Source organism: Ipomoea triloba, chromosome 8 (genome assembly GCF_003576645.1).
Source record: "Ipomoea triloba cultivar NCNSP0323 chromosome 8, ASM357664v1".
Lineage (NCBI taxonomy): Eukaryota > Viridiplantae > Streptophyta > Magnoliopsida > Solanales > Convolvulaceae > Ipomoea > Ipomoea triloba.
This window is the reverse complement of record NC_044923.1, coordinates 11,945,040-11,967,093: the sequence shown is the minus strand read 5'-3', so window position 1 is coordinate 11,967,093 and position 22,054 is coordinate 11,945,040. Positions and strand designations below refer to the sequence as shown.

At 32.7% G+C, this 22,054-nt stretch overlaps 1 protein-coding gene across 1 annotated transcript; it reads left to right on the top strand.

The window, feature by feature from the left end:
• Positions 1–7,702: 7,702 nt before the first annotated feature.
• Positions 7,703–14,707, top strand: LOC116026965 (protein MICRORCHIDIA 7-like). The gene is made up of 19 exons (XM_031268389.1): positions 7,703–8,314; positions 8,596–8,670; positions 8,750–8,784; positions 8,931–9,009; positions 9,120–9,212; positions 9,519–9,603; positions 9,733–9,808; positions 10,067–10,195; positions 10,371–10,469; positions 10,614–10,715; positions 10,816–10,977; positions 11,452–11,547; positions 11,658–11,709; positions 12,083–12,194; positions 12,319–12,685; positions 13,135–13,229; positions 13,321–13,384; positions 14,003–14,125; positions 14,621–14,707. Exons 1-19 carry the CDS (start codon positions 7,867–7,869, stop codon positions 14,705–14,707), a joined length of 2,379 nt encoding a protein of 792 aa, XP_031124249.1. The 5' UTR covers positions 7,703–7,866.
• The last annotated feature ends 7,347 nt before the right edge of the window (positions 14,708–22,054 follow it).

Below are 22,054 nucleotides of genomic sequence, written 5' to 3'. Positions count from 1 at the left end.
CCCCCCCCCCCCCCATCCCTTTGTTTGCTAGGTTTTGCAAAAAAAAAAAAAAGTTTAAGAGAAGAGAGCATACCAGAAGAAGTGGGGAGATAGAATTGACAGACAATAAAAAATAAAAAGAGGAGGGGGAGAGTTTTATACAAACAAAAACAAGTGTTTGTAAAAGGAAAGGGAAATTATTTTCAAAATCAAAAGGATTTCCTTATAAAATCCTGCCTAAAATTTATTATTAAAGTTATTATACCCAAAATTATGCAGATTACTACTCCGGGTAATTGGGAAATTGACGTATGTTATTTACTAATGGCCCGTCATAATTAGATTCGGTGAAAAAACACATTAACATAAAATAATATTTTTATTCCTATGAAAAGTTCGCCATGAAGCATACAATTGATATCTTATGACATTACGACTTTTTATTTGTAATGAAGAGTATATTCAGGGGATTCAGACTTTCAGATGCTAGAGGAAGCTCTTCCTCTACGGAAGGGACCACAGCCAGATTCTGTCCGGACCTGAAGGACACAGTGACCCCTTCCTCTTCATTAGAAACAACCTCTTGTTTCGGCTCGTAGAGCACCAAGACTCCTTCCTCTTCTTCAGACACAACTTCTTGTTTTGGTTCGTAGGGCACAACGACCCCTTCCTCTCCGTCAGACAGAATTGCCAAAGGATCTTCAGCGGTATCTCCAACTTCATGACCACCTAGCAGAATATTCCTATTCCTCAACATTTCGAAGTCGGGCCTTCTCCATCTGGCGTCTTGAGCGTCGTCTTTTCATCTCCGTGCATGTTTTCTTTGGATCCATGAATCCTAAAAACAAAAACAAAAACGTACCAAGTAAAAGTGCTGAGGTAGGACTGAAGGAGCGATGAAAAATAAAAGAGGAAGGGGAAGAGTTTTATAAAAAAAAAAAAAAAAAAAAAAGGTGTATAAACGGAAGCAGAATCATATGGGAAACTATTTTGAAGATTAGGAAATATTTGGAATTTCCTTATGAGATCCTATGTAAAAAGATTTTGTCCAATACCAAATTGTTATTTCCAAGCTATCTCGGTCACTCTCGCTAGCTAGAGAGTAGGGGGCTGGTGACAGGGTAATTGGGTAGGTACCCGACCCGAAACCACAAAGGACCCGAAGGCAGACAAACGGGCACATGGGGAAGTCAAACAGCCACCATTACAAGAGCGCGACACATCTATATCTATCTATATCTATATAATAACAGAAGTGCCTGAAAGAGTTTGTCCGCCCAAACTGAAGGGCATTTTAGTAATAATACAATTAATAAAAAATTAAGTCAATTAAATAAGATATTAATAAAAAAAATTAAGTCATTTAAATCAGCAATAGATAGAGTAAAATAATTCTTATTTTGCTATCTATGGTTGAAGTCAACCCAATCCGTAATTATTTAAGGAATTAAGGAATAGATTAAAGAATATTTATTTTCCGTAATTAATTAATTGAATAGATTAAGGAATTTTTATTTTAATATGTTATTTAGGTGCCTGATTATGCTCATTTTTCTCTTTTGATTAGCTTATTTAGCTTCTCTCTTTCTCTTTTTCTCTCTTTGTTACTAAATAAAGTTACAAATATACATCATCTATAAATGTTGAAACCCTCTCAATGTTTTCTCTGCTCAGCTCCTCACCCGTAGGTATGTATCTTCTTGCACTCTATCTTTTGAATTTGTATGCACGTAAAGTATGGATGCGTTTATTTACGGATTTGATTTTGGTTTTGGTTGTGTGATGTAAAGAAACAATGGATGATGTAAGGCAACAAAAATCCGTATGGTGTAAATTTAATGATGATGCCAGTTGGTTTGGGTCACGATGAGGTAGCCTCGATCTCTTTTGCTCAATCCGTACTATGTCCATTGAGTTTTGAAGCCATCAATTTATAATTTTTACTGGTTATATGATATTCTAAGATTTTAATATGATTTGTTTTTTAGGAGTTCCTCATTTGAAAGAGGGTGATGCTCGGCCGCAAGGAGGGAGACCAAGATGGACGGCGCCACCAAATCCTAGGATGCGTCCTTGGTTTATTCTCTTGAAGAAGATTGCTCAGTCTCATAATCTGCTTCCTGAGTTTGAGGTATGTAGAAGAAGTGTGTTGAGAAAGTTTTTTGGGGTGTTTTCTTTTTTTTGGGTGTTTTCTAAATAGTTGTTAGAGTTGATTGGGTTAGTGTGGTTTTTTATTCATCATATTTCTATTTTTTTTATTAAAATGAATCTTATTATTTATATACATAGGAACTGTTGTCCATGTCATATTCTTGGTGGCTTTTTATTAATTAATTCCTGTTAACTTTTTTAATCTTGTAGGTGTAGAAGTTTATTTTTAATATGATGTTAGTTATTGTTATCTTATACTATCTTTTATTATTATCAATTGCAGATGTAGAAAACTGTAGCTTTATTATTTGCGGAACGACATTTCATACCCGTACACTCACCATCACTCATTTTTGCTACACGTCAAAAATTGGTGCCGTTGCCGGGGATTGGAAATTTGGTGGTTCTATGTGATTGCTTATTTTGCTAGCATTAGAGTTTAAGGAATCTTAGGAGACTAACGGTGCGTTTACTAACTGGAAATTTTCTCTAATTTTCTGGAAATTTTGAAAACTGGAAAACAGAAAACAGAAAACATGTTTACTAGCACAGTTTTCCATTTTGAAAACAGGAAATAATTTTTCAGTTTTCTAGAAAACTGAAACACTATAAAAAATTGTTTTCTAAATGGAAAACAGAATCAGCTATCATCTATTAGACTATATGTCATTATAACCACATTCTCACCATTATCTACTTACATATTTATTCATTACTATGATTACATTTATTATCATCTTCTTTTACTTATCATCATCTTCTATCTTTTCTATTTACATTATTTATTTAAACATAACTTATTTGATTATGCTTAAAATTATACATCATTCACATTATCTAAATTAAAAATTGAAATCTATACCACGTTTTATATTTTGATTGAACTCAATTGATTATTGGTTTTGGTCCAAATATCATATATCGAAATTTCACACATATATTACTATATTAGAATTCAAAATAAAAATTATATATTACATACATGTCATTCAAATGAATATATCCAAACATATTTTAAATATTAGCTCAAAAAATATTAATATTATCTAAACTAAATTTTATGTGAACTTAATAGGTTATTGGTTCAAATATATTTTTATTTATGTTATATACGTATATAAATTTGGTCCGGATATCAAATGTAATTTTTTTTTACATATATTGGACTTCAAAGTAAAATATATATTTATTCTATTTAAACCAAATATATTTTAAAATATTTTAAATATAAGGTCTAAAAATAACTCGAAATTAAACTTATTGTTAATTTTATAACGTTAACTTGAAAAATAAATTTGAAAAAATAAGTGTTAGTAAACAAATTTTCTAAACAGAAAACAGAGAATGAAAAACAGAGAATGAAAACTGAAAAATTGAAAAACATAAAACAGAAAACAGTTTCCTGTTAGTAAACAGACCCTAAGCTTTTTCTTTGTTTTTGTTTATTTTTGTTGCTAATAATGTGCTTACAAGTCTACATCATTTGATTTGATTGAAAGAGATTTCCTAAGATGGATCAAGGAGGATATTACCATTCTCAATCCTATGAAGGGTATAGAGACTACATGTCTCAACAAGGATACTATAATGCCCCCTCCATTAGTCCTTGTACAATTCAAGCCCCACCTCCAAATAATTACTATGATGCTCAATTTCAAGACCCTTACCCACCACAACCCTACCAAGACTCATCTTGTTATTCCCAACCTCCATACCATTGTTCTTATCCTCAACATTACCAAGATCCCCAATATGTTTCATATGATCAAATCTCCCAATATTCACATGATTACAATCCTCCTCAACATCCTTTCCCACCACAAGATTACTCTCCAAATCCATACCCCTCACCCATTCATTACATACCATACCCCAAGACACTCAACCCCTATATGACCACTACAACCATTCACCAAGTGTGGGGAGCTATGGGATAAATGAGGAAACTTTGGCATTAGCTAAGCGTTGGGGAGTCACTATTGTACCCGATGATGACATTGAGGATGAGGGCTATCCCATGAAACCAAGTGAGGAAGAATATGCCAATAATCAATGGGAACCTCAAGAGCCATTCTATCAAGAACCCCCACAAACAAGACAACCTATTGATGAGGAAATGAGGTCCATGATGAACAACATACTTATGAATATATCTTTCATACATATGAATTAGAATAGCAATTGATTCATATAACTGAGTTACTATAGAACGAGCATATTTGCCCAATTTATAAAAATCCTAAACAATGATATATAAAATCTCTAAAGATCCAGCACCGCATGCGTACATCTACACATTAGCTCTTAATTAAGCAATTATTTGCTAGAATTCAAACAAGGATAACATCAGAAAACATAATCGATTCAAAATATATCTTCAATTATTGCACTATATAATATTTGATGATATAATTTATATAATTATATATCGATCCAAATATTCTTAATATATTATAATAAATCCATTCCGTGTATCGCACGGGTGAAAATACTAGTAGTAATAATAATAATAATCCAAAACTCTTAATATGAGTTCCTAATTAATTTTTTCTATTAAATTCGTTTATAACGGTAATTATAAATATAGGATTATGAAAAATTAGGAGGATTGATACCACCTCATCAATTTCCTATCATATTTAAACTAATTCATACTTTTCCTAATATATCGTACCTTGAAGGCTTTCAACCTTTGTTATAATCCTGATCAATATATTAATCTGTTATTTTATGGTAATTTCCTATCATATTTAAATTAATTGATACTTTTCCTAATATATAGCGTACTTGAAGGCTTACAACCTTTGTTATAATATCAATATATTAATATGTTTTTTTATGGTACTTTATATAGGTAATTATTATATACTATTTACCATCTAAATGATATATGGTAATTGTTAACCGTATTTAACATCTTAATTTATTATGGTATTTAAATATAGAGATTCTCTTTTTACGACAATTTTATATTATATTTACATCAAATAATATCAATTGTCCAATCACTTTCTTTGATCACTTTTGAATAAAATCTTAAAAATTATGACAATTAAAGAATGAATACTTTCTATAATATGCATTTTATCTCATCAGATAAGGAAATTGATAATACATATGTTAAGTCCATAATTAAAAGAGATTACAAAAAATTACGATAATTATTCCAATTCACATATTATTATGCTAATTCACATATTATTATGCAATACAATTATACAAATTATTCCAAATTGATTATTACACATAAAATTATCCTAATGGTTACTTTTGAATAAAATCTCAACAATTATGTTAATTAATAAATTAATTCACACATTATATTTTTAGTAAACTGTTTTTTTATACTTGCTTTAATATAGATTTATCTAATCAATCAAGGAAATTAAACATGCAAATACGATGAACATAATTTTAAAAAGAATTAAACATACACATATTACATCTATAATTAAACAAAATTAAACATACACATGTTATTTTATTAATAATAATATATACTCCTTAATTAATATAATTATTCAGATTACATGAATTCCATAATTAGTATAATAATTAAGAATAATATATACTCTTTAATTACCATTAGTAATCATAATAAAATGACCTCATTCTTATTAGAATTAATGATATATTTTTCTTCCCATATAAGAAATTAAACATACACATATTACGGTGAGTAATTAAAAGAAATTAAGCATAGTATACACATATTACGTCCATAGTTAAAGGATATTAATCATAAACATATTACACCCATATTACCAACCTATATTTAATACTTTAATCTTACTATAATAATTAAACATACGGATCTTCATTTGATTATAGTAAATTTTTATTACTTAAAATAATTCAATTAACCATGCTCTTCCTTCTATTTTTTTTTAGAATTTTTCTATTATAATTTTTAAATAATCAAATTCAACACTAATATACAAATCTTATAATTTCAAATAAATGTATATATACTTTCAAATATTAAAATTGTTTATAATTTCATCATTAATTTTATTATTTAAATATATAATAAAAAAATTTATCCGTGCATCGCACGGGTAATTTACTAGTGCATTAAATATGAGTTACTCCAACGGCTCCTCGGTGTTATTATCCGCACTCAGTACACATTGAAGATGAAGAGTTATGCATCCGTTACATTTACACAGAGTCGTTGCACTTAAGAGTATAAAAGAGGAATCACATTGTAGGAGGACACGCAAAACGAGTACACACAAACTATTGTACTAATGATTGTACTGAACTAATACTACATAATTATATTCCGGTAACAATACTTACCATCATTCACTATTATTGTTCGTTGTAGAATTTTGTACAATTATTTTTAATTTTACATAATCATAGGTTCATTATTAATTATTAATATATGTATTTGTGCTAAATTGGATTTTTTCTAGTTATTGTGAAAAGAATATAATTAGAAAATTTTGAGTGATTCTCATTTATTTCATACTAATTATAAATGGGAGGCTCCCACCAAGTAAAGAGTAAAGGAAAAAACAAAGTTAGTAGAAGTTATGCATTTTGGACATCATAGGAAAGTAACGAGTTGATACAATTTATGATTGATGTGATAAAAAATGGATAGTGTAATAATAGTACAGTGGAGGTTTAAACAAGTTAACTGTAGAGAAAATTAGACTTCCTGATCTTAGGGATATACTCAACAACCTAGATGAATAAACTTCTCTAAATTAAAAATGCAAATTCCAATTAAAATATGACCATTTTCATCTCAATCACATCAGTATAGACAAATATATGTTTAAAATACTAGACAGTGATAATCTGCAATGCATATTTTGGCCATTTTCATAAATCCAAGTCTTGCAATACTTTCCAAACTCTTTGTGATGATTTCCCATCTCTATTTTGAACTTTCTTCAATTTCAAGTTTTATGTTCTTTCTAAATCATTATCCAAATTTGGAACTAATTTCTAACTCTTTCCTAATCTCTATTAGAAAAATTCCAAATATGCCAATATAATATATATATTTTTCTAAACACCAAATTTATTACATTCCTCACTGAATTTTCAACATATTATGTAATTCCAAAAATCATCAAAATGTGGTATGTACATAAAAGAAGTTATTCAAAACATGCATAAGACCAGAATAAATAGTAAAGTATAAATAAATTCAATTAAAACACATTATTTATTTTTTGAAACAGTGTCAAAAATGTGAAAATAAACCAATTTGATTTACATGTTCATCTTGTACAAAACTCTAGTTAATTTTACTTTTCTTTTAAAATATACTCTAACTTATTTATGGTATCTGTTTAAAAATTATGTCAACCCTAAATAGGATTCAAACAATTATGTCCACCTTGAACTGGAATGGGATTCAAACAATTATACCCACCTTGAACTGGAATGAGATTCGAACTCGCAACCATCCGGGAAACCAACAGCCTCGCCTATATATTAATATTTTACTTATAAGCCTTTGCAATGTTAAATTAATTATCTTGATTATCTTGATATATGTATTTCCTACATTCCTGTGCTATTTTTCAGTGCGGGCGTGGAAATTAGAAAGAATAAATCCGTTTAATAAAGATAAACAAAGAAGATTCAATTTCTTTCTTTTTGTTTCGCTAATCGTCCAGGTTTATCTCCACGTACTCTCTGAAAACCCTAGTTTCTCTATCGGACTCGCTTTCTTTAAAGTTAAGATCGAATAGGAATCGCTTCCACCCCACCATGAAGGTCAAGGAAGAAGTTATGGAGGAAGTTCCGAACGTCGTCCCCGCCGGGAAGGACGCGATTTGCATAAGCATCAGCAGCGGCAGTAGCACTGGTTCCTTGGACGACCGTTTTGCCGATTTCGACGACGACGATGATGATGACTCGGACGACACGGAAGCAAGTTGTCATCGTCGGAAGAAGCCGAGAGTGATGGAGTCGGTGCTTCCCTTGGGATTCCTGGATCCTCTCCCGCCCCATGAGCGCGCTCGTATAAATTCCCAGATACAAACCGCATTGCCATTGAGTACTTGTCACCCTACTAGCACGGCGGGGGACAAGCAGTTGCCGGCGGTTGTTAAACGGACGGCAGAAGCTGCTTCTCCATTGTTTCAGAGCTGCAAGCAGTTCTGGAAAGCTGGGGATTATGAGGGAACCGTTTGTGCCGCTGCTCCCTCTTATTCCGGTAATTAATACTCATGCACGAATCTGTGTTACAATGTAGTATCTGTTCATAACTACTATCTCAACCTAATGAAGCACATAGAGTCAACAGTCACCTCCACTTAGGCTCAAACCACTCCCTTCCATCTGAGAGTGTAAACTGGGTGCCACTAGACCACAAGGTCTTTGGCCATGCACGAATATATATATGTATTGTGTTTTGGCTTCTGAATTTGTAGAATCATTGGTTTTTTTTTTTTTTGTTTTTTGGTCACAACCATATGATCGTGTATATACATGCAGTTGCCATGGATCATGTCAGAGTCCATCCAAAGTTCTTACATTCGAATGCCACAAGTCACAAGTGGGCTTTGGGAGGTAACGAAATTAGTTTTACAGGAATGGGTTGTATATATGTGTGTGTGTGTGTTTTCTGATAAATTTTGTTGGCATACAGCTTTTGCAGAGCTTCTAGATAATGCTTTGGATGAGGTATGTATGTTGTATAGAACCTTTTATTAGAACTAGCTAGCTTAGCCCCGAAATTTACTTCTTTTTTTTTTTTTTTGTTTCGATAGATTTCCTTTACATGGATCTTTAATTCTTTAATTTGACTCATATATACACACGTGGTGCAGGTCTGCAATGGAGCTACCTATGTCAATGTAGATGTGCTGAAAAGTAGTAAAGACGGGAATAGTATGTTATTGGTTGAAGGTACTATACGTATATGTCATTCATTCTTTAGTTTGCGGCTGCTCTAGATCAGATCAGATTTTGTGTTTTGCGTCAATGGTTACCTATATTTGGTCTGCATGCCTGTGCAGATAATGGTGGTGGAATGAATCCTGATAAAATGCGTCAATGCATGTCTCTCGGCTATTCTACCAAAAGCAAATTGGCGAATACCATAGGCCAATGTGAGTTACATAACTTTTTCGCTTTTTCTCTGATAACGCAATGCAAGTATTAGGTTTAAACCCTAAACCCTCTTGCCATGGTGGGAATTGTGAGGGGAGGTAAATCATGGACCTGCCTTAGTGAGACAGTGTTTGAGTGCATGCTTTTTACCTGAGAAACTCGGGTACTTGCTAGGTCACTACACCCATACTCAACCTTTCGACCAATATATTGAGCTATGCCTAAGGGCAAACTAAACGAAATGCAAGTGTTATGATTATATTTAGATGTTCCTTGATCGTATTGATTTTTGGGTAATTAAACAGATGGGAATGGCTTCAAGACAAGTAGTATGAGGCTTGGAGCAGATGTGATTGTGTTCTCTCGTTGCAAGGGGAAAGATGGAAGAAGGTACTCACTCTTAACTTCGATTCATACTTAGCTTACTTCTGTGATTTTTTTACTATATATTTGATCAACTACTGTATGTTTGATTCATCAGAATGGTTTAATTTTGTTCTTTAATTTTCTTATCTGTAGCCCAACGCAAAGCATTGGGATGCTCTCTTACACATTTCTAAGGGGAACGGGCAAAGAAGATATTGTTGTTCCCATGGTATGATTATCTCTTTTTTTTTTTTTTTTTTAATTTTATAAATATCTTTGATTAGTAGAGTGTTCCTTGACGGACGGTTTCTAGATCTATACAAATGGAATGGATTGTGAGGCTAAAATGCATTCCCCATATATACATACTTATGTGGCATTTTCTCCTTTTCATGCTTTGATAACTTCATGAATGAATATATGGGCTATTATATTCAATTCCATGCATGTTTGACCAAGTAAATCTTTATATTTATTGTTGGTGAAGATTGATTTTGAAAAAAGAGGAGAGTCTTGGGATATGATGGTTCGATCTTCTGCCAATGATTGGAAAAGGAATTTGGAGACTATAGTGCAGTGGTCTCCATATGTAAGTGAAGATGATCTCCTAGAGCAGGTAGGGATATTCCATAATTCTATATATATATATATATATATATATATATATATATATTATCCCTATATATATATATTATCCCTAGTCTTGGACTTGAGTTTCTTTTCTGTAATATTCATGTTTGCTTAATTAGCTTGCTAATTAAGTTCACCATTTGTTGTAATTTTGTATGTAGTTCAAACTTTTGAATGATCAAGGTACTCGTATCATCATATACAATCTTTGGGAGGATGATGAAGGATTACCAGAACTTGATTTTGAAACAGATAAAGAAGTAATTACTTAATTAATTTTTTTATTGTTAAGTTGTTACGCTTCTTGTACTTCTCTCAAAAGGTTCAATTATCCGCACGCACTATATATGCTCATATCTGAAGTCTAGTCTATTTCTTTTTCTTATTTTGTTTGTTTGGATCAGGACATTCAGATAAAGGGTGTCAACCGGGATGAGAAGAAGATCGCGATGGCAAAAACTTACCCAAACTCTAGGCATTTTCTGACTTACCAACATTCTTTAAGGGTACGTCGCGTAAATTAATCAACTATATATCTCATTCTTATTGCACAGCACCTGCACTCGATTATAAATAAAAAAAAAAATTTATGATTGTTTTTCTCAGAGTTATGCATCCATACTGTATCTGAAGCTTCCAGCAGGATTTCAAATCATTCTGAGAGGGAAGGATGTTGAGCATCATAATGTAATCCATGATATGATGATTTCGAAAGAAACCACATACAGGCCACAGCCTATTGTTGGTGATGCTCCTAAGGATCCAAATGTATGTCCTAATTCGTGCTTTTAAACTATATATATATATATATATATGTGTGTGTGTGTATATAGAGGTCATAATCAGGTGTGGCCGCACTTAAAGTGCGGCATCACCACTATGTATACAAATATACACCACTCAATGTTAGAAAATGCATCACAAATATGTATCATTAGATATGCATCATAAAAAAAACACTACTAGGTATGTAAATATACACTACGCAATGTTAGCAAATGCACCATTAGAGGCAGGGTAGTTATGGTACATTATTTTGGGTGTGGTGTGTTTTTACTGTTTTTGTGTATTTTCATTATGGTGCGTTTTCTAATATTGAGTGGTGTATTTTCGTACGAACCGCACCGAAAGGCGCAGCCACATTTGAACATATATATATATATATATATATATATTCCCCTCGCTCGTCATTGACTTCTAGCTAGCTAATCCCTTGTCTTTGTCTTGCATGTATGTGACCAGTTGTTTGCCGTAGTGACTATTGGTTTTGCAAAAGATGCGAAATATCACATTGATATACAAGGATTCAACGTCTACCATAAGAATAGGCTCATTAAGGTAATCTAGCTACCTAGGTTTCTTTTTTCCTTTCCCTTTAATTTCTTGCTAGCTCCATTTTTTCTTTTTAGAGTTAGGTTTCTCTAATGACAAATATGTTTTCCTGTCAGCCTTTCTGGAGGGTCTGGAATGCTGCAGGGAGTGACGGTCGTGGTGTAATAGGTATTGTATGCTTTTCGAAAAAATATGTATTATGTGAACTCTCATTCTCTATTTTTAATTTTTATTTTCACACTTAGTGGCATTAATGCGGGCTGGCCACCCCACCGCAAGTTGAAATTTTCGCATGTTTTTGCCGGCTGGCCTTCGAAGCCAACTAGAATTCTTCAATCCTAACCACCCCACCACGGAGCGGTTTAGGGTTGGCTCGCGGCTTTCGACCCATTTTGACACCCCTATTCACACTTAGTCAATCTTGACATAGACACTTTTACCGGAAAATAAAAGTGAGAGAGTATGAATTAATGTTACACTTTTACTTTTTATCTGTTCTTCAGCATTATAACTCACAGTTCAGTTGTGTTCTGTGTAACAGGCGTCTTAGAAGCTAATTTCATAGAGCCTGCTCATGATAAGCAGGGATTTGAACGCACTATAGTTCTCACAAGACTTGAGAATCGTTTACAGTACATACAGAAGGAATACTGGTATGCAAATGCTCCTATTATTCATACAATAATAATATTCCGCTCTCTTCTAATAATCTTGCTCTGAATATAATATTATTTCTCTATTATTAAATGTTCTATCTTCAATTCATATCATTTGCAGGTTGACAAACTGTCATCTAATTGGTTATGCAAAGAGACGTGACAAGAAAAATAGCTCTCCTCCTTCTAAAACAAAATCTTCCTCCAAATTAAACTCGAATAATAGTAATAATAACCATTCTAATAAAAAATCTAATTTGAAAACCAAAGTGGAACATGAACCGGTTGCAGACACCAGTGAAGAAGATGAGATTGCTACAGTTGAGTGTAGGACAGAAACAAGCAATCCATCCCAGCTGGCATCCAAATCCAGAAACCCTCAGCAAGAATGCCCCCGATCCCAGTGTGGTCCTTTGCCGGCTAGAGTCACAGGGCGAGAAGAAAACCTCCTTAAAAGAATTGAGAGAAACGCTGGAGGAAGCTTAGCTGTGAGTGTAAATTCTCCTTATTCACATGTTTCCTCTTTCAGAAGAATTACATGTTCTGTAAATATTTCTGCGTTGAGATCATCTTAGGGTTAAATGAAAAAGTGTCAAATAAGCCATTAGACTTAAATCACTGAACTTAAAAAAGTATGCAATTGAACTATCAAATGAGCAAAATATGTGTAATTTGAACATTATATTTTCTTAATTCTTTTAATGCAATTTAAGTTAAAAACATTTTAATCTTTACTCCCACTGCTGATATTGAAATTTATTTTAAATGTCTCAATTGAACATATTTTGCATGTTGGATGGTTCGATTGCACACTTTCTAAGTTCAGTAACCTAATTGCATAAAAGCAAGAAATTCAGTGAACTATTTTACAGTTATTCCTTTTTGTAAATATCCTTTGTTCATATTTGTATCCTAATGTGTGTCTCCTTAAGAACAGATGACAAGTGTCAACGGTGACGAACTAGTATTAGATTACACTCGTGTAATGTTGCTACAAAAGTTGACGGAAGAGAATAATGTGCTCAAGAAAAGGTGAATAATAATATGAGAAATTTTTACCGTGTGCTTGGGTGTGTGAACTGGAGACCCCCCTAATCTTTTTAACTGTTTCCACTTTTTACAGTCTGGAGGATGCTCTGAAAGATTTGCAGTATGAAAGGGACAGAAATAGGATTCTGGAAAACAAGGTAAGAGCTATTTAATTAGTTATTTTATGAGTGATTTCCATTTTTGGTCCTATTGTTATTGAGGCATTGTCAATTTTAGTCAATTTCATTAATTTTTGCCACATTGCGACCAGTGTTATTTAATCCTTGCCACTTTTAGTCCACTGTAAAATTTTTTGTCAAATAACTGTCCAAAACAGGGGTATTTTAATCTTTTCATTCATTGATAATCTCCTTTACTCTTTGCAGTTATTTTCCTTACACATTTTCATCCAATGAAGAGATTTGGCCAAAGGCATAGGTGGCTTTGGCCGGACCTCTTTATTAGATGAAAATGTGTAAGGAAAATCACTGCAAAGGGTCACAGAGATGGCCAAAACATGAAAAGACAAAAAATACCGGGTAGACTAAAAGTGGCAAGAATAAATAAGACTGGCCGCATTGTGACAAAAATTAATGAAGTGGACTAAAATTAGCAATGTCCCAATAACAGTAGGACCAAAAATGGAAATGAGTCTTATTTTATCATATTTCAAGATTTAAGTCTTTGGCTTTTGCTCTGGCCTTGGACATGTCTGCTTGATCACATAAATAGAGTTCTAACTGGACTTAACATTGATCGTTACGCTCCGCTATCAGCTCGTGGAAGCAGGGGAAAGGACTGGATTAATAGACAAAGAACGACAAGTTTTCGTTGATAAGTTTGCAGAAGAAAGAAATCGAAGGGAAGAAGAGGAAGAGAGATTAAGGAAAAGACTACAGGTTAGTTTTTATGTTATTGAAAAATTATTCACTTTTTAGCTAGGTGAATATTGTGATTGTGATATTCCTACATTTAGTTATTTACTTTTAATTTTACCATATTTAATTCTACAACTTTTACTAATATTGTCAAATTTGGTAATCTAATTTCACAACAGTAGCTACAAAGAAATGTTTATATAAATGACGTAATAAAGAACAATTTGATAGATATTTTTTTTTTCAAAAAACAAAATTTTAATGGTATATTGTTTATTATGTCGTTTACGAACTTCAAAAGAACAGATAATTGAGATGGTAAAATTACCGGCCTTAAGGAAACATAACAGAAAATTAAATGTGACAATGTCAAGGCATAATATACTTAATGTTAGCAATATAATGTTACATTAGTCGTAGAATTGAAGTGGAATTTTATGTTATTTCATGAGTTTTTACCCCTTCTAACTTTTATTTTGATTGGAATCCCATGGCCTCTATTGCTTCTGTGGTTAGGATGCTTCTGATACCATACAAGAGTTGCTCAACAAAGTGAAGATGTTAGATAGTACGATGGTAGTACGTTGCAAAAGTGAGTCCTGAGCCACCAAAATGAAAGAGATCGAGCATGCATCATGGTCGTTATGCTTATTCTTCCTTAAATGGTAGAGATATCAGATATTTTAACTTCCAAGTAAAATACTACCAGACAAATACATACAATACTAGCTGCAGTACTAATTTTCCCACCTTTTTCTGGTTTAGTATGTAGGTTGTGGGGGTGGGTGAGGTATGCAACTTAATTGGCAAGACAGTGAATTTGTAGCCATGGTTACCAGTTTTTAGGATTGTGAGAACCATTCTTGTATTTCTAGATTATGAGCCTTCCAAATGTATGATTGGCTTGAACTCCCTGTGTTCTTTCATTTTAATTTGTTGAGATCAAGTAAATACTCCAAACTCGATAGTCGATATCATGGTTGCAGTAGGCGCCTAAGCGGTTTAGGCGGCGCCTAGGCAGTACCTGAGCGTCACCTAGGCAGTACCTAGGTGGCGATCTATAAAAACAAAAAAGTAATTTATGTGTGTGGGTGTATGTCATATATTATATTATATATATTATATATGTCTCTAACTTCTCTTACTTATATAAATAAAGAAATTTTATTAACAAAGCCGACTAGCTCGAGTTAACTCGGTCAAATTTGGCCCAGTCGGCCGAGTTAGGCACTAGGCGGCCGGCCACCTAGGCGGACGCCTAGGGAGCAATTCGCCTCAGTCTAGGAGCGCCTAGGCGGGGATTTTTGCAACAATGGTCGATATATAAATTAAGGAAAAAGGTTCAAAATGTTTTTCTTTTCTATTATATTATATTATATTATTCTTTTTATTATTTAACATAAATAAATGCATCTTCTCCATTTTAAACGGTAGATTCCAATTTTTGATTAATTTTAGTAACCGCTATTATTTTGTCAAAGATTAAATATTAATTACTTGTTGATCATTATTTGATCTGCTAGGTTTCATTTCTTTGGTACTCCTCTTAGAGGCATTTTCGATTGTCTCTATGCTGATTCTAATGGTTTTACTTAATAATTCACAATGGATCCTAATAAATTCCTTGAGGTCGATGGTTTTCCGTTGGGGTTTTATCGGAAGGCATAGGCATGGAGTGTGTACTGGGCCGGTCCAAACATTTTGGAGGCCCTGGGCGAAATTAAAAAAATAGGCCCCTACATGAAAAATTAAAATTAGCTATACCCTCATTATTTACTACATTATCATCATCACTCAAATTAGTTATACTCTCATTATTTACTACATTATCATTGCCACTCAAATTAGCTATACCCTCAATAACATGGTCTTGATCACTTAAATTTTATTTAGATTGTTTCAAATTTTCATTAGATGATTCTGATTTTTTGAAAAATTTATTTATAGCTTCTCTTTGTGAATCTATTAGCTGCTCTACTTGTTTTCTTTTTCTTTTTTTTTTCTTTTCTCACTTCCAAATAAATGCTTTTTAGCTAACATTATGTAAATACAAAACAAAATACAAATATAATAAACATACAAGTTACAACGGACAATGGGACCAAACGGGCAAACAAAAGAACAATCGTTGATCGTCGACGAAGATGCGATGATGAATTGAATTGGGAAAAAATTTTATTGAAGAAGATGAATGGGTTAGCCGATTAGGGTGTCGATTCTAATAGATAATTAGGTGTCCCCATGTCGATTCTATTTCTAAATTTATTTAATTAAGCGTCGATTCCAGCTTCCTGCAGTCCCATCTATTCTTAATTTTTTATTTTCTAATATAACTATAACACTATATATATATATATATATATATATATATATATATATATATATATATATATATATATATATATATATATATATGNTATATATATATATATATATATATATATATATATATATATATATATATATATATATATATATATATATGTATGTATGTATGTATGTATACATATATGTGGATGGACCCCTTCTAGCATGGGGCCCTGGGCGGTCGCCCATCCCGTCCGTGCTCAGGACCGGTCATGAGTGTGTATTGGTAAGGTGTTGGACAGAATTTGGTCTTTTCTTAATAAAATGATAATTCCTACTCAAAGCAACTTTCTTGTAGTTTTATGATGAATGTGTTGGTTACATAAAGAACTTGTATATGGTAAGTATATTAACTTTGATACAATTTGTGTTAATTGCTTTGCCTGCTTAAGTTATGCAGTAAGGCCCACTTTTTTTTTTTTTTTTTTTTTTTGACTGGATGCTATTGTCTAGAAAATTGGTAAGCAAATAAATTTTCTATGGCATGGGATAATTAGAGGGAGCTCCATGGTTTGTCCTTGGAGACTGCTTACAAGGCTTAAGGCCAGGGGGTCTAGGTGTTTGGATGGGATACTTGTAAGGTGAATTTGGCATATCTAACTAAGATATGTAGGAAAATACATGTGAATAAGCATTAGTTCTGGGTTAGAATTTTGCAAGAAAAGTATTTGGGTGCTCAACTTATGTAGGTGCAGTGGCCACCAAAGGTCAACATGTCATACACTTAGCTTGGAGAAGCTAAGTATATATTTTGTGGGGAAGGGAGGTGTTTAACGCAAATTATATTGTGGACCATGGTCCACAATGCATTGTGGACCATGGTCATGACTGATACTGCAGTTGTGTTGAACGGATAGTGCAGTTGTGTTGAAAAGATACTGTAGTTGTGTTGAAAGGAAACTGCAGTTGCGCGGAACAGAGACCGCTCATCCGTCCACCACAACTGCAGTATCCGTTCAACACAACTGCAGTATCAGTTCAACACAACTGCAGTTCCAGACGGATGACACGGCCTCTGTTCCGCGCAACTGCAATTTCCTTTCAACACAATTGTAGTATCCGTTCAACATAACTGTAGTATCAGTTCAACACAATTGCAGTATCAGCTATGATTCGGGTGTTTTAAGGCAGGATTGGTGATGAATAAGATGAACACTGCAAGAGCTATGAATTTTTTGCTCAATGAGTGGGCACTACCAGTACAAATATGACCATTCGTGTTTGCTGTAGAAAATAATGTGCTTATTTTACAATAGACACTTGGGGAATAGATTGATACGTAAAGTCGACACTTTATGCATCATATGTTTCTAATTATTTATATAATGTCCCAGTACAAAAAATCTAAATATTTAGGACAAAAGAATTATAGAAAGATCTCCTAAAGGTTCACTACACAAAATGCTTTGGAATGGTTATAATTTGACCAGACTAATAATTTGTCTATTCTGTTTTCATGAGCGTCTTATGTGAACCGGCTTAAATTTTGGCAAATACATTCTAAAGATTTTTGAATAAATAATTTTTTCAGCCCTTTAAGGTATTATAAAGTTGCAGCAAAATGAGTGTGTAGATATATATATAATGATGGGTTCTGGTGCCGAGATGGCGTCCCGTGCGGTTGTGCGGTTAATGCACCTTAAGCATTAAAATGACACATCTTAAGTACACAAACCATGCACTTTAAGCTCAGAAATAAAGCATATTAACAACACAAACTATGCACACCTAAAGCTCTAGGCCGACGCACCTTAAGTACACAAACGACGCACCTTATTAAGTACAAAAATCACGCACTTTAAACACACAAACAAAGCAACTTAAGAACGCAAACCACACACCTTAAGTTTTACACAACTGACGCACCTTAAGCGAACAAATCACGCACCTTAAGAAGGAAAACCACGCACTTTAAGCTTTAGGTTGATGCACCTTAAGTTTCAACATTGACATACCATAAGTACACAAATCATGCACCTTAAGAAGGAAAACCATGCACATTAAGAAGGGAAATCACGTGCCTTAGCAATTGCATACCCGCACCTAAGAAGGTCAACCGCACGGGAAGTCATATATATATATAGGAAGTGGTTTGGGTGAGAAGAAAGTTGCAGGTGAGAAGTGAGATAGAATCTCAGCCCTAGATCAAAAAAAAAATCGTCACTTACGAACTTCAACAATGTGCACTGTAAGGCACAATAATGTGCACTGCAAGAAGGGAAAAAGTGCACTTAAAGTCAAAAAATGTACACTGGAGGCACAAAGATGTGAAATAATTATTGAAAAATTAAATTTAATATAGGATCTTCAACACAAATCATAAACGACCATAAATAATAAACAAACAAACAATATTCAACTCAAATTAGTAATTAGTGATCAAGATTAACTGATCTTTTAAAAAAAGTTCGTCATCTACAATTTTTTTTTAAAATGCGGGCTTTGGGAGACACAACAATGTGCACTGTAAGACACAACAATATAATGTGCATTGGAAGATGTGCACTGTAAGGCACAACAATGTGCTTTGAAAGAAAGAACAATGTGCATTGAAAGAAGGAACAATGTGCACTGTATGTCATAACAATGCGCACTGGATGAAGAAACAATGTGCATTGGAAGACAAAAAAAATTAACTTACAAAAAATTACAATAATGCCACCGCATTTTTTTTAGAAAAAAAATCTCCATTGTATATATATATATATATATATATATATATATATATATATATATATATATATATGAAGGGGTTCGGGTGAAATAAAAGCCCCAGGTGAGAAGTGAGATAAAAGGCAAAAAAAAATTCGTCACCTATGAACTTTGATAATGTGCACTGGAAGAAGGAAAAAATATGCACTAAAAGGCAAAAAATACGCACTGGAGCCACAAAGATATGAAACAATTATTGAAAAATTAAATTTAATATACGATTTTCAACACAAATCATAAACGGCCATAAATAATAAACAAACAAACAATATTAAACTCAAATTAGTAATTAGTGATCATGATTAATTAATTTTTTAAAAAAGTGTTTGTCATCTATGATTAAAAAAAATACTTTGGAAGGGAAAAAAATGTGCACTGTATGGCATAAAAATGTGCACTGAAAGAAGGAACAACGTGCACTGTAAGGCCGGCACAATAATGTGCTTTGAAAGAAAGAACAATGTGCACTGGAAGAATGAACAGTGTGCACTGTATGGCATAACAATGTGCACTGGAAGAAGAAACAATGTGCATTGTATGGCATAACAATGTGCACTGGAAGACAAAAAGAAATTACTTACACAAAATTACAATAATGCCACTGCATTTTTTTAAAACAAAATCTCCAATTTGGATCCTTGATCTGGACTCAATCTACGGATATAATTTCATCCTATTTCTCACCTAAGGCAATTGTTTCACATGATCATTTATATATATATATACAGGAAGAGGTTCGGGTGAGATAAAAGTCTCAGGTGAGAAGTGAGATAGAATCTCAGTCGTAGATAAAAAAAAATTTGTCACCTATGAACTTTAATAATGTGCACTGGAAGATGGAAAAAATATGCACTAGAAGGCAAAAAAATGCACACTAGAGGCACAAAGATGTGAAACAATTATTGAAAAATTAAATTTAATATAGGATCTTCAACACAAATCATAAACAACCATAAATAATAAACAAACAAACAATATTCAACTCAAATTAGTAATTAGTGATCAAGATTAATTGATCTTTTAAAAAAAAAAAAGTTCGTCATCTACGATTGAAAAAATGCTCTGGAAGACACAACAATGTGCACTGTATGGCATAAAAGTGTGCACTGGAAAAAGGAACAATGTGCACTGTATGACACAACAATGTGCTCTGGTAGAAGAAACAATGTGCATTGGAAAAATGAACGATGTGCACTGAAAGAAGGAAAAATGTGCATTATAAGGCATACTGGAATAAGGAACAATGTGCATTGTATGGCATAACAATGTGCACTAGTAGGAAAAATGTTGGACCAAAATGTAAGTTTTTCAAGTAAACTTCTCGGCTGAGGCGAAAAGTAAACTCTCGCTTGTGATCGAAAGGTAAGTTTACTTCTCAGTCATACCGGTGAGGAATTTACGAGTACGATTTTTTTCGTATTGTAAAACTTGATAGTAGAGATAGAGAAAAAGTTTGTATGATTAGACAGAGAGAAAAAGTATGTAGAGAAAAGTTAAAATTTTGGGGTTGAAGTGTGATATTTTAACTATTTATATTTGTGAGAAAAACTCTACATAAATTCTAATTTGATAGACTTTAAAAACAAAAATGAAAATAAAATTAAATAAAAAAAAATTTCTCCAAAATGGTCCATATTTTTTTGTGAGGAACAAAATCTATAGATATTCTAATTTGATAGAGTTCAAAAACAAAAATGAAAATAATTAAAATAGTTTTTCTTTTCAAAATTTTCGTATTAATGAGTGTATTAGGCACAAAATAGATGAACGGACCAAAATGTCATCCATTTTAATGCTGAGCAAACAGAATACCTCACAGAGAACTGAATTGGGTGGGTTTTTAAAAGACAAGGGATCACATTTAGTGCAATGAAAAGTCGAAATGTAAAATTGAGAATGAACAATATTAATAGTCGATGGACCATTTTAGGAAAAAGCTCTTTTAAAATATATCATTCATTGCTTCCAATGATATATTACCACATAAAAATAGAAAGTAAAAGTACATGCATGGAATAAAAAAGTTTTCGATAAGAAGAAGCAAATTAATTGTGAACTCTATAATGTACGTCGTTCGATCGAGCCGTGTTAAATATGATGGAATCGGTATAGCTCTGCCGCCAAAGCCGCCGGCAGGAAGCAGGAGCTATATGGCATTCATTACTACGTACTATGTCCGTATGGCCAGTTATTGTTGAGGCCGCCAATCGTTTTTTTTTTTTCCTTTAATTTTTTTTTTCCGTTGTCATTCTCTATTTTTGTTTTTATTCATTTATATATATATATGAAAAAGATATTGACCCTATTTGGTAAATAATCAGTCAGTCAATTTTGACTTACTTGACTATGGTTAGTTGTTTAATTTGATTTAAAAATTAATATAAGTGTTTGATTAATAAATTTTTTGTAGCTCTAAAGTACTAAAATTCAAAAGACTGTCCAAAGTAACATTTTCAATTAGCTTTTTGAGAAATTAAATTGTACCAAACAACTATCAACTAACAGCTAATTTATCAAACACTTTTTTACAATAAGCTAATATTATCAACTAATCATACATTCTAACCTAATAAGCTAATAGTCATTACCAAACAAGGCCATTATCACTATTAGTTTTTAAATTATTAGGTATAAATAATTTAGTTTTTTTTTGTATCTCCTTTTTGGTTTCAAACTGACACTGAGGTGGACATGCATGTCTTGAATCTCTGAGCAGGAGTGGAAGTACGTGGGTGGGTAGGGGGCCTTGGCCCCCCACACCACCCCATTTTACCTCAAAAATGTTTTTTTTTTTGAAAGACCCCAAAAGTGTTAATAAATATTTATGTGTATATATACTATTATATGTGGAATACAAATTTTCTTTTGCCC

Excerpts from the sequence above, each read along its gene's own strand:
- LOC116026965 (XM_031268389.1), top strand. The coding sequence starts at position 7,867 with ATGAAGGTCAAGGAAGAAGTTATGGAGGAAGTTCCGAACGTCGTCCCC. Across the intron at positions 8,315-8,595 it reads CGCTGCTCCCTCTTATTCCG|TTGCCATGGATCATGTCAGA; the intron begins GTAATTAATACT and ends ATATACATGCAG. Across the intron at positions 10,978-11,451 it reads ATGCTCCTAAGGATCCAAAT|TTGTTTGCCGTAGTGACTAT; the intron begins GTATGTCCTAAT and ends GTATGTGACCAG.